This window comes from Pempheris klunzingeri, chromosome 11 (genome assembly GCF_042242105.1).
Source record: "Pempheris klunzingeri isolate RE-2024b chromosome 11, fPemKlu1.hap1, whole genome shotgun sequence".
NCBI lineage: Eukaryota > Metazoa > Chordata > Actinopteri > Acropomatiformes > Pempheridae > Pempheris > Pempheris klunzingeri.
The window spans coordinates 14,305,734-14,318,800 of record NC_092022.1 but is presented as its reverse complement, the minus strand read 5'-3'; the positions used below and the strand labels follow the sequence as shown (position 1 = coordinate 14,318,800).

The following is a 13,067-nucleotide window of genomic DNA, read 5'->3' as shown; positions in this document are numbered from 1 at the left end:
TCAATTGAAAAACCCCCAGCTATGGGGCTGCATCACATTTTGGTGAGAGGAAACATTTAAAAAAAGGTATCCAGACTACCCTTAAGAGTTGCACAGATGTATAAAGTGAAATAAACCAATGGTCAACCTGAGCTACTTACTGTAGGAACAATAAATAAAGTACACTCTACATAAAAACTCGACCTGAAAAACAAATACATTCAAAATAAGATCAAATCAAATTTCCAAACAATCCCACGTAAAGATACTCACTTTAAATGTCAAACTGTTTATGTATGGTAACTTTTGACTGCAGATTTGACATACTTCTTTTAAAAGCTGAATAAAAGAAAGCCCTGCAACACATCAGCTAATATACCATGTTCAGAGTAAAACATTTTAACTGACTGACTGATTTATTGTTCACAATGTAAATACATGATAGTAACCTGATAGTAACACATGGTCTTCAACAATAATTCAGCTTAAAAATCTGACACCTGCAGCTCCAAATTGAGAGTTTGAAATGAAAAACTTGATTAAAAATGACCAAATTAAAAAAAAAAAAAAACTACTAAAAATAAAAGTGTATAATATTGAAGAGGGGCCCATGTCTGTGAATTCCCTGAGTACACACCCCGAATATGCATTAATGAATCCTCAACACAACTTTTCTCTTCACTCAACACTTTCTCATCACCATATGTGTAACAGAGGGGCATTTGCACTCTTCCTCTTACTTAAAAATCGAGCCGATATTTGACTTTTTGACCATTAACTCGAACACAGTTTACTTTTGCGGAGCTGCATTCTTCACCATCCTCGCCTTCACGGTTCACCCAGCTTTCTTTTAGAGGAGTCAATTCAGGTGCTATTATGTCTCCATCCTGTGTGTGAATAAGTAAGAAGAGCAGTGTAGAGTGTACACCGCAAAAAAAAACAAAAAACATAAGCCATTATTACTGACATTATTACTGACACAGACAACTGATTCTACCTCAGCAAGCGATCCACTCTGCAACTTAACTTTTCACATTCCTGCCCAGTATTGTTATGCGGACTGGAGAGAGAATTTAAGCATGCATCCATTGTCTACACCTGTTATCCTAATGGGTGGTGAGGGGCTGGAACCAATCCCAGCTGACATTAGGCGGGTTACGCTCTGGACGCCAGTCAATCGCAGGGACGACACAGACACAGACAACCATTCACGCTCTCACTCACGCTCTCACTCACGCTCTCACTCACGCTCTCACTCACGCCTACAGGCAATTTAGAGTCTCCAATTAACCTGCATGTCTTTGGACTGTTGGAGGAAGCTGGAAGACCCGGAGAAAACCCACACAAGCAAACTCCACACAAGAAGGTTCAAGGTTCAAACCTGCCGGCCACTAAATGATAAGTTCATGTAGACACTGATTTACCGTCTCCTGCCACAAGAGGGTGGCAGCGCCTCACTAAACAAATGTTTTACATCAAAAGATTCAACAATTACAATCTCTTAACATTACAAAAACGAATATCAAAAAACATTTTCTGCAATGGATTCCAACCCTTAGTTTTCCATTACAGTCTCTTTTTACTTCTTTTGAGGTTCTTTTAAGTTTGGTTGTGCAGGCTTGTTGTTATCTGTGCTACTTAGGCAGCACTTAACAAAAAAGAAGAAGAAAAGAAAAACTCATCCCAGCAGTGTTTGCACAAGAGCCTGACACTTCTTTCAACTCGTACACTGAACTGAGGCATTATTGGCTCTCTGATGTCATTTGGTAGAAAATGCTGATAAACTGCAGCATTAATTTCAGTAAATAACTTTTCTGTGATCTAATCTGAGCAAACATGATACAGTACTGAAAACCACACTAAGCCCATGTTGGCATAAAAAACACTGTGGTACAACTTATCACTACAGTAAACATTACCTGAGGCTTCGAGAAGTTCATGTTCATGCACCACTGGACAAAGTGCTTCTTGGCTGCCTCCAGACTCTTGTCATCGGTCTTTCTGCAGTAGACCCTGATCAGCTGCTCAGCAAACTGCTCTGGAAGAAGTTTAGACACCTGACAAGAACGACAGCAGCACAGCATTTATTTTGAGGTATCAATTTGAGGCAGTGACAAAATTCTTCTGTGCAATAAGAAGGAAATGCTCATAAGGAAAAAAAAAAAAAATGTGCGTATGGCTCATGTAGCGAAAGATTAAGATTTGAATTCTGTGGTTCTGTGCTTCGGCTCTGACCTGGTTCTTGCGAATCTGGATGGCTGTGGTTACGTTGTCCTTGCAATAGAAACGCACATTGTTGATGGGGTTTTTTTCCTTCATCCCATAGTCCATAAAAATTACCTATAAGCGAAGGGAGAGTTTTTAGTGCAGTAGGCCACAAAGGTTAAAGGCATTAGCTTACAGTGGAGATGGAATTCATAACAAAAATATATTAATTAACAAGAAAAGCATTAGAGCTAGTAAGTATTTACATTAAGAACTCACGTTAACTACAAAGTCCTCCGGCTGCAGATTGGCACTCTGGACGCCACCCTGAGGGATGGACTGAGCCAGATCTGCTTCCCAGCTGTGAATTTTGTCCTTGTGGAGGAGAAAGAGTCAGAAGTGGAGGAATCATTAGATATGATTGATTTAATCTTAGCAGGGACGTTGCATGAGACCACAAGATGAGCAATTTCTTAGCTCAAATCTAATCTTTACAACCAATTAAATCTCAGATTTTTCGTTTCATTTATAATCAGGAAGCTCATTAGATCGATCAATACATCAACAATGAACTAAAAGATTGCTCTAAATACACCCAGCTCTACCATTCTCATAGCAGTTGAACATGTTAAATGGGACAACAACTGTCATGACTACAAAAATAAAATCTTTGCCAACGATGTCTGCTGTGACAAACACGTGTGTGTTACCATACAGGTATATAAAGAACACACACCTGGGTGACTTGAAAGGGTTCGTTTGCCTGGGTTTGGCCCACACATTTATAGAGGCGCCGACAGATGATGTTGTGAAGTATCTTCCTCGCCTCAGCCAGCTCCAAGGAGGAGGAGTTCAGTATTTGTTCAAACACATGATCTGCAGGACAAACACAAAATTAGTAGGGGACAAACGCAAATAGTCTAGTTTACTTAGTGAAAAGTCACTTTGATCCTTCATTGATCCTGTCTGCACATTGTACTTAATGCCAGCTTGGTGACGACCGACCACAAGTAACCAGTTTCAATCGAGCAAACAACAGAGGGAGAACGATCAATATGTGAAGTGTCAAAATATTTACAAGTCCCCTCGATTTCACTGAATTTGAAAAAAATGAGGACTTTGCTACATTATATTGGCAAATGGAGATTCAACCTTTTTACATTAATAGGTAACGATGAGAGTTTATGTTTGTTCACAAATATTTTGGAAAATTTGGCTGTAATGTTAATTGATTTATATTCATGGTGTGACAGCTCCTTTGCTTGATTTACTCTGCTGTTGCTTGCTTTGTGTCTCCAGGGGGCTGTACTACGAAGCAAGTTCAACATAGCCAGGCTTTCTTCGTGCTAGCTGGCTCGACAAACCTTAAACTCCCAAACAGAGATAACAGGTGTCAGTTATCCCAGCTACTAATAATACTAATCAACTAATAATAAGGCGAGAGTAATGTTGCAGAATAAGTGAATGTATTTATTTTACCACTCAGTGTAGCAGCTGCACATTGTGCATTTAATACAGCACACTTAAACAGACTCTAGTGCATTTAGGTCCGACATTGTCCCATAAAAAAGGAGGAAATCACTTTAGTGTTTGACCAGACCAACATAAAATGAATTTGAATGATTAAATACTATCTGCGATAAATACCAATACACTAATCAGTTTTCTAAGCAGCGGAGCATAACATAAAAACCTGACCGACAGAGGTTTGTAGCTGCTGAGCCTTCATCATCTTGTCAGAGTGAGGATGACCCGTTGTGTGACATTGTTCAGCGTGTGTAATGTTGACTTTGTTCAGAGACATCACTTTAATGTACGGCTCAACAAGTTTGAATCTTGATTTGCATTGACGGGAAAAGGGTTAGGGCTGAGCTGCAGTGTTCAGAGACTATTGTTGGGAAAAAGAAGGTGGCGCTTTTCACAGGCGATTTAAGCCAAACCTCTGAACATAATGTGAACATAACCATGGTGATCGAGCCAGATTAAAGGAGTGCCACCTTCGTGACAATGAAAACCACGTCAACATTCCTCACTAACCTGCTAATCTTGCTTCTAAGTACACCCCTCCGGGCTGCAGAACCACACCAAGAGCTTAGTTAGCATGGGACACACCTGGATCTGTTGTGCCACATTGATATTTGGCAGAGTGGCAGCCAGACCTGCCAGATGTCCTTCCATTGCACTTCTTTGTTGTGTGGGTGATGGTTACCGCTTTGTTTGCAGCACATTTCCACCCATCCACTCCTTAAGCTACTGACTTTACAGATGCTCCCCATCCATCTGTTTGTTTTTGCTTATTTTGTTGGAAATGAATTATTTTACCGTTTCATTTATTCCTGTGTCTCCCATTCATTCAAGCCAAGAGCTGGGCTGTGACACATGGTCCTTTATATTTTTCTATAAAGAGGACTGTACATGTTTTGTATACTTCGCTATATTGCAGGGCACTATATAGAAATATGCTCCTAATATTAAAGTATTTGCACAGACGAATCGAGTCGGCCTCTCCACTCTGTGTCTTAATGTGAGAACACAGTGGTATCTACTGACCTGTCAGCTTGGTGTAGGCCACCATGTCATCTATGGCTGTGGAGAGAGTGAACATCTTCCCTCCTGAGCCTTCAATCTGGATGTGCTGGTCTGCTTTTAAAAAGGCCTCTGTGATCCTGCATAATCGTAACCAACATATCATCACTTCTGAGCACATTTTGCTGTGTACCATACAAGACAAGAAGCGCAAAGATAACACGCTGCATCACAGCGATTAGCTACTCACATGGTCTCTATAATGTTGCCCACTTTGTGCTGGTAGGCTCTTCTGTGGAGACAGTTCCTTGTGTGGAACAGGTCGTACATATTACCCACCTCCTGTTCAAGGAATAACCTCCATGTTAGTCACAATAAGGCAATCAGATAAATGGATTGCTGTTTTAAAAGCTGATCAAAAAGCAGACATAAAAAAATTCAGCACCTTGTCTCTCGTGCATATGTGCTTCTGCCCGTCCACCTCACACACCCTGGCAAACTTCAGGAAGCGGCGATAGTCAAAGTTGTTCTGGATGCCCAGGTGGTAGCAGTCTCTGAGTTAGAAGAGAGCAAAGAAACATTTGGAAAGATACGTAATAAAAACAGAAAAATATGAATATTCAGTATATAATTTGAAATTATTATCAAAGAACCTGACAGATCAATAAGCCCTACCTGGCAAAGTAGTCCCACTTGTCCACATCGATACCATTTCGTTTGTTGGCCACGATTTCATAGAGGAAGGACTTTTCTTCTGAACGACCTTTATATGGCCACTGTGCAGACCACAGACAAAAGCGACATCAGAATCAGCTTTGTTGTTAACACACGTTTAAGCATACGAGGAATTTGACTGTGGTTTCCAGTGGCTCTCAGTGTTTTCACACAGCACCAACAACTGTACATGATGATAAAAACAGACATCCAGCTAAGACAAGGACAAAAAAAAAAGCGAAAAGATAGGCAAACATAAACACTGTTATGCACAAGCGTGTGGGCTTGATTGAAGATACATGCATATAAATAAGTAGACAAGCCTTCATTACTACAGTGGCACCTCTCTTGTTAACCCATGTGATGTAAAGTGATGAATTTCACTTTTTAACTGCATTTACCACAAACCTGTAGATCCTTTTACATGCTGAAAACATATTCATTACATGCCACTAAAATAATTAGATTTTTACTAAAATTATGTATTTCTCCTAATTCCAATGCAAGAATGTAGTCTGATATTGGATCATAAGCACAGAAGTGGTATGTTGATGCCATTTTTCCTGAAGGCTGTGTCATAATTACTTTCAGTGTTATGAGATGGAATAACTTTGTCATTTGCACAGACTGTAATCTGTTGACAATGAACAAGCCTTCAGATTTTTCTATATCTAGATGAAATTACTATAAACTACATGTACACGGTTACAGTAGTGCGAGACTGCATGAGAGTCCAAGGAAAGTTGGAATGTATTATGGATGGTTTAATGACGTACTTCATATACAAAGCAGACATTGGCTGTTGTAGAAATGATGCTAAGGACTTATGCACACGGGCAGAACTGGAGGGTACCTGGCCTTGAGCTGCTGTAGTATCCTGAGGTCCAGCAATCTGTTCCTTAATAAAGTCCAGGTCCTCTGGCAGCACCAGGCCGTGCTGCTCCATCACCAGCTTCAGGCCATTGTCTTCCACCAGGTAGTCAAACATGGCCAGTGAGGCAGTCTCATGCTGCGGCAGAAACAGACAGATTACGTTAAAATGGAAATGTGAATTTAAAAATGAAAGCACAATGAGTCATCACTGAAATGGAAAGAGCTTATCTTACTTGAATGGAAACAAACCTGAACACTTGTCTTATCTTGCACGTTTGTCGGTCGCAGGTCTGTCATATTAACTAACATAATGACTGTGTGCTTAGTGTTTCTTATCAGTGGCACTTGTCATTCTGAGCTGTACAGTTCTTTCACTATCTAAACCCTTAACTGTCTTGCTTACAAGCCAGGTGACTATAATTGATTTGTACAACACCCTTGGTGTACAGTAATTACAACTGCCTCTGTAAAATAAGATGCTGTTTATTGCTATAAAACTTTACAACATCTGGTAAAGCGTGTGTCTGTATTGTTAAAATCAAGAATTGTAGATCCAGGCAGTTTTAAGACTAGATCACCTATTGGAGAATTACGTGTCCAGCATAGTAACAGGTTAAGTCTATTGGACTCCCCACTGATTTTTATATAAAGAAAGTCTGAAGGTTGCAGTGGATGACATAATATGGTAGATAAAAGTGCTCCAGCTTTTCTCCACAGCGAGAGACTAAGACAGAGCTCATGGGATTTTCCAGTTGCTTTCAAAAATAGCAAGCACAAAGCACAAAGCCTTTTCTGAACAGTGGTTACTATGACTTAGTCTGCCGTTTTCCATTTTTTCCCCCCCAAACACCACATACAGCATTTTAAGAGCACTGGAAAGGAGGAATCATGCTCTTTGCAACCAAATTGCTTCCTTTGAGGTGTGTCATGATTGCATGTCTGGGCTACTATGTTGCTTTTGTCTCCTAGATTGCCAAAAAGTTTTCAGAATAATCATAGCAGCAGTTTGAAACCACAGCACTGCAGATGTCTACATCATATTCCTTTTGTGTGTCAGAGGAAATGAATTAGCAAGTGGGAGTTTAGTCAGAGGACTAAAGAAGAAGAGGCCAACAAAACGTGGATGTAGATAATGTGTCGCGCAGTTTCTTACCTTCCAAGTAATTCCTGGACGTGCTTTGGGGATGAACATCCCATCAAACAAATGAGAAAATGGTCCATGCCCTGGAGAGGGGGCGAGGGGAGGTGGGGATTAATAATACTAAAAATTATGGATTTTGAACTTCCTGTCCGGATAATAATCATAAATTTACTTCCATCTTCACTCATGCCCAAACCCAGAGGTTAAAACCCCTAATGTGTGAGGACCGGTGTACCACTCACCCAGGTCATGGCAGAGTCCTGCGATCTGCACACAAAGGATGTCTCTGCGAGATATGAGGAGTTCTGGCTGCTTCTCGTTTAAAACTTGTACAAGTCGTCCTGCCAAATGACCCACCCTGTACCAGCACACAACAAGACAACTCTGTCAATACCGGATACACAATGAAAATACCACAAAACATGATGAAGAAATAATCAGATATAAAGTTTATGAAACATTTGGTCAAACAATTTCTAAAACTTTCAGTTTTTGTATGGTGAATTTACCCTAAGGTATAATCGTGTACATCGAGGTGAGGCTTAATTAAGTGGAGCAAAAGAAAACGAGGACACACCCAATGCTGTGTTCAAAGCGATTGTGGGACGCTCCTGGAAAAACAAAGTAGGTCCCTCCAAGCTGCTTGAGATTTCGTAGTCTCTGGAACTGAGGTGTGTCGATGATTTTGATGAGGAGAGGGTGTAACTCCACATGACCATGGATGGGATCATTAAACACCTGTCAGAGGACAGGACAACAAACAGCTGAGCAAACACTAGAGACACTTGTATCACCATTAATAAGTGCCAATATGCAGTCTAGGTTTGCCTTTGGGTCGCAGATGAGTTTGAAGCCATTTTTCAACAAAGAAACCAGGATAGAAACGCATGTAATACTACTAATATACAATGATAATTATCATCATGATCGTCTTCTTTAGAAGAAAAAGACAAAGGTCTTTATAGCATACAATCAAGTAGAGAATCAAGCAAAGAACATTTAATCAAAATAAGGGTAGTTTACATAATACAAATGTGATATGAAAAGTGACCTAAAAGAAAGAGCATATCTGAATTGAATAAAAATGTCATTAAACTGGAAAGACTTGAACCTTGCTAAGGCGTCTCTGAAAGTCTCAGAAGAAAAAGTGATCTAGGAGGAACTAGTCTTTTCTTCATTTCAAAGCACACAGTCTTCCCCTGAGCTGGGAACAAAAAGAGGGGGAATGATAAGATGATATCTCGTCACACGTCCTCGCCATTTATCCCACAAGTCCGTCTTCTTTATTCTATTATGTCTTTTGTATCTCTGCAGCCTTGTGACGCTGGGATACAGTTGTTACCTTATTTGGCGCTGCTTCTATCTGCCACAGCTTCCTGACGCAGTGTAGGATTTCCAGCCGGGCACCAAGGTACCTGGACAGAATGAAAAAATGGAGAATCAGAGGAGTGAAAGACACAGAAAGGTGTGACACATTCAAGTAACCCTATTAAAGGCAGGGTATGCAACTTATTTTAGAAACAGTTTGTCATATCTCTTATCTCTTCCTGCTCTGCTCTCAGTCTTGTCTCGTCTAGGAGCCTCTCTCTGCACTGTTCTCTAAAACCCTAAACCTTAACAATGGAATTAGTGAACTGGTCTCTCCATGCAGTTGATAAAATTTTCAGCACCAGAAGAGCGGTGCCTGGGGAACCGGCATGCCCTCAAGGAACGTTTCCAGCTGGCTACACGGTCGACTCGTGGGATAAGTGGAGGACCATGTGCCTGGCGGACCTGTCCATTGAGGACGTGGAAGATGTTTATCTGCTTGGATCCATGATAATTGGTGCTCTGCTGATTGGATTATGCTTTGCACTGATGTATCGTCAAAACTGGAAGACGGTGGCAGCAGTCAAGGGCCCCACTCCGCTGCCGACCATGATTGAGGGCTTAGGCAGGGCTCAGGCCGCGGCCGCGGTCCTCAACCGCACAGATAACATCTTGGGAAGCTTTCGGCTCTGCAGAAAGGATTGGATCGTTTGGATCGATTGAGTGACCAGAATGGACAATAGAGTAAGCCAAGTCTATTGAATACGGCTGTCTCGCTCTAACCCAAATAATCTAATCTGAATCGGCCTCCCCTAAGATGTGGCCTTGGCCAAGGTCACTGCTGGAACAATCTCCCCTCTGAGTTCACTGCAGCTGGGACGCTCTTCCCCATCCCACCCCCATCCACCTGGTGCTTGTTGGCTTGTCTGGAACCAGACCAGGGATGTCTCCATGGCAACCACCATGTTATCGCTGACGACCGCGAATGAACTGAGGCGGGTTTTGGGAACTGATGAACAAACACATCAGGACTTACTCCTGCCCTGCATCCAACGCCTTCGCCAGTTTCCACCCCTCCAGCACGAGGGGCATGGTCCAAGGGTTCGCCTATCGGGGCTGTAGCCCGCGGCCTGCCTCCTGCGGTGCTGGAAATTCTACACTCCCCTTTTCCCCTCCCCTGCTGCAATGTTGTTATTGTCATGTGATGTGCTAAAATTTGTGCTGAGGTTTTTTTTTTTACCGGTCCCACACTGCACTCCACACGAGTACAGTCTGGTGTCGCATGTTTTTTCTCCTCCCCTCTCTCTCCTCCTGTTTTCCTCCCCACTTTCCCCCACCACTGTAAAAAATGGAATTTCCCCCCTTGGGGGATCAATAAAAGTGAATTGAATTGAATTGAATTGAATATTTGCTGGACTGGATACCAAAGGCACCTATTCAGTCCAATGAGAATTACTCATCTAGTGCGAACACCAAGAAAAGTTTCTAGCTACCAGGTTATACCTGAATTTGTATGTTTTGAATTGAATTTGTTTTTCCCATCATGCCTTTGTCCCAGTCCGTATGTATGTGGGCTACAGCGGTGACATCATTCTGAACCCCCCTGGCTTAAAAATATACAATACAAAGAGTAATAATGACTGCGTTTATAGATGGAGGTGTCCTGTCAGCAATTTTAAAGACGTCTCTTTTACAGAGGTGGTGTAAGGAGAAAATGCTTCTTAGGCCGCTGTGGATTTTGTGTTGCAATTCCGGAATTTTTTTAAGGCGAGGTTAAGAGGTGGTCCGATATTCAGTACTTACAATACATCCATGGTATTGGCGCTCTCTCTGCCAATGAGCAGCGTCCTCCACAAGGCTAGGCAGACGTAGCGCTAAAGTTAGCAAGCCAGTGGCACAAGGATGGCAGAGAATGTGTGGACAACAGCTGCAAATTACCAGCATTAAGCACACATCTGTGTTCCCCCAACAGGGGCTTGTTTTGTGCGCTGGCCAAACATCTGTGGAGCCTCTGAGTAGAGCTAAAGGCAATGTTACGTTAGTGATGCCTGTTTTGCTTGACTTTATATGACTTATATGGCTTTTATAGGAACCGTTTGTCAGTCGAATCAGGCTACACTTCCTAGTTTCTCTGGTGTTGCATACCCTGCCTTTAACACAATAGTTAGTATCCTCAGTCACATAGTCACATTTCACATTTCCACAACTCTGCTTAACATGAGGACACACTTACTCTACACCAATCTTCTCCAAATCAGCATCAGTGAGATACCGCAGACCGACACCTGTGATTTTTTGTTCTGGACCACAAAGCACAGATGACATGATGTTAATTTATTTATCAAAACTACACATGTGGACAGCAGTGTGGCATCATTAACAGCATCAACTGACCTACTGCGTCAAGACCAACAATGAGACTCCACAGCCTAGGAGTATAAATAAATAAATAAATAAATAAATATAAAAACAACAAAACCAACCTCTAAATTTGTCCTCCCAGTTTCCAAGACCAGCTTTTCGCAGGTACCGACACGTTTCCTCCACTCCCCATCGCATGTAGTCTTGGTTGGAGACCTTCTTCTCCGGCGTTTTGAAGCCGCTGTTGGGGGTCAAACCCTCCTCAAACAGTCGTTTGCGGTTCGCCATGTTGATCTGTCAAAAAGGCGGTAATTTCGGTTGACAAGAAGCGGTGAGACACGCAAATTTTCCAGCAAAGTTTTCCACGTCGACAGTGGCAGCTGACCAGCAGATTCTGCATAGTAGACACTCTGACTGTGGGTAGAAAAAGACCCGGGTTTTTGTTTCTGCAGCCGGCGAGTGACGCTAAACCGGAAACACACGCACTCTGCCTCCGGGCCCTGCCTTCAAAATAAGAGTCTGCTGAAACCTTGCTCGAAACTTGGGGATTTGGAGTTACCTCCTTCTCACCCAACAAAATGTACTGATTTAGTCGAGTCCTCACATTTAATTTAATTTAATGCTTGATTATCTTGCGTGTAAAGTTTATTACCAAAACATGAAGGTGAAAATTATGTTTCAGAGCAAAAAGAATGGAGTTCTGATGAAGAAAAATAGACTAATTTATCAATTTACTTGAGCCAGAATGAGTCAGAATTTCTTATGTATGTTCAATCAGAATCAGAATCAAAATCAGAATCAGAATCAGAATCAGAATCAGAATCAACTTTATTGGCCAAGTTTGTACAAGCAAACAAGGAATTTGACTCTGGTGAAACTTACCTCTCTATGTACAGTCTCTGTCTCTGTGTCTGGTGGTTTGGGCGTACAGTGCTCTGTAGTGCCTACCAGACAGGAGGAGTTTAAAGAGTTTATGTGCGGGGTGTGAGGGGTCTGCAGAGATGTTACCTGCCCTCCTCCTGACCCTGGACAGGTACAAGTCCTGGATGGAGGGCAGATCGGCCCCAATTATCCTCTCTGCAGACCTGATTGTCCTTTGCAGTCTGTTCCTGTCCTGTTTGGTGGCCAACCCAAACCAGACAGTGAGTAGAACGTGATCAGCAGCTCCTGCGGCAGGTTAAAGTTCCTGAGCTGTCGCAGGAAGTACAACCTCTGCTGGGCCTGCTGGATTCATATAGTCTAACTCTACATATCATCTTATCGCCCAACCCACTGCAATAAGGTTCATATACACAGATGTAGCAGAGGTGTCATCACAATATGGAGAGACAGAATGACATTAACTAAATACTAAGTGTAACAACTGATGAGTTGAAAATTGCAAAAGTTACCTACAATTTGGTTTGTCGTTGCAGCCTTAATAGCATGCACCATGTACATGTATGTGTTGGAATAGATGTTTTATTACTTATAGATGGACTTTGAAGATGAATTTTACATTTAAAAAACTGTGAACAACCTGCTGTGGTGATACTGTGATTAACTGTGATCACGTCAGCAAACACTAGACAGTCTGGCCCAGACAGAGAGGAGACACAGAGGGAGGAGAAGGTAAACAAAGGAACACAGGAGGAGGAAACGAGAAATTAAGAAGGAGAGAGAAGAGGAGGAAAGACGACGGAAAACTGATTTTTTTGTTGATGGGAGCTGAAACAGTTTCCTATAGTGAAGCGTTTAATCTGAACACATTTAGCGTGTAATCAGCACTGTGTGTCTGCATCTGACCAGTTTGGTGCTCTAGATCATCTCATGATTGTCTCAGTAAACAAGAAAAACTTGTTGAAGAATTTAATTAGCAACTAGATACCCAACTGAATCATAATCACTCCTAAGTACTTGACTAAAAGACCAGCGTATGGGTTCCTCCGATGATTTGATTTACTGGTGTTGGAGAAATTTA

At 41.9% G+C, this 13,067-nt stretch overlaps 1 protein-coding gene across 2 annotated transcripts; it reads right to left on the bottom strand.

The window, feature by feature from the left end:
* Window positions 1-488: 488 nt before the first annotated feature.
* On the bottom strand, window positions 489-11,510 carry samhd1 (SAM domain and HD domain 1). 2 transcript variants are annotated; one of them, XM_070839349.1, is made up of 16 exons: window positions 11,230-11,510; window positions 10,980-11,046; window positions 8,781-8,853; window positions 8,016-8,176; window positions 7,681-7,796; window positions 7,451-7,521; window positions 6,257-6,433; window positions 5,386-5,486; window positions 5,156-5,264; window positions 4,961-5,052; window positions 4,735-4,850; window positions 2,921-3,060; window positions 2,464-2,559; window positions 2,215-2,319; window positions 1,899-2,036; window positions 489-866 (listed from the first exon to the last, which is right to left on the bottom strand). In XM_070839349.1, exons 1-16 carry the CDS (start codon window positions 11,393-11,395, stop codon window positions 720-722), a joined length of 1,875 nt encoding a protein of 624 aa, XP_070695450.1. In that variant the 5' UTR covers window positions 11,396-11,510; the 3' UTR covers window positions 489-719. The 2 variants fall into 2 exon arrangements, with proteins under 2 accessions (XP_070695450.1, XP_070695451.1); XM_070839350.1 differs by having other exon boundaries at window positions 6,278-6,433.
* Window positions 11,511-13,067: the final 1,557 nt, after the last annotated feature.

Coding starts and splice junctions, on each gene's coding strand:
- samhd1 (XM_070839349.1), bottom strand. CDS start 11,395: ATGGCGAACCGCAAACGACTGTTTGAGGAGGGTTTGACCCCCAACAGC. Junction 5,487..6,256: donor TACCCTCCAGTTCTGCCCGT/GTGCATAAGTCC, acceptor TGGTCTGCACAG/TGGCCATATAAAGGTCGTTC. Junction 2,320..2,463: donor CGGAGGACTTTGTAGTTAAC/GTGAGTTCTTAA, acceptor CTTCGCTTATAG/GTAATTTTTATGGACTATGG.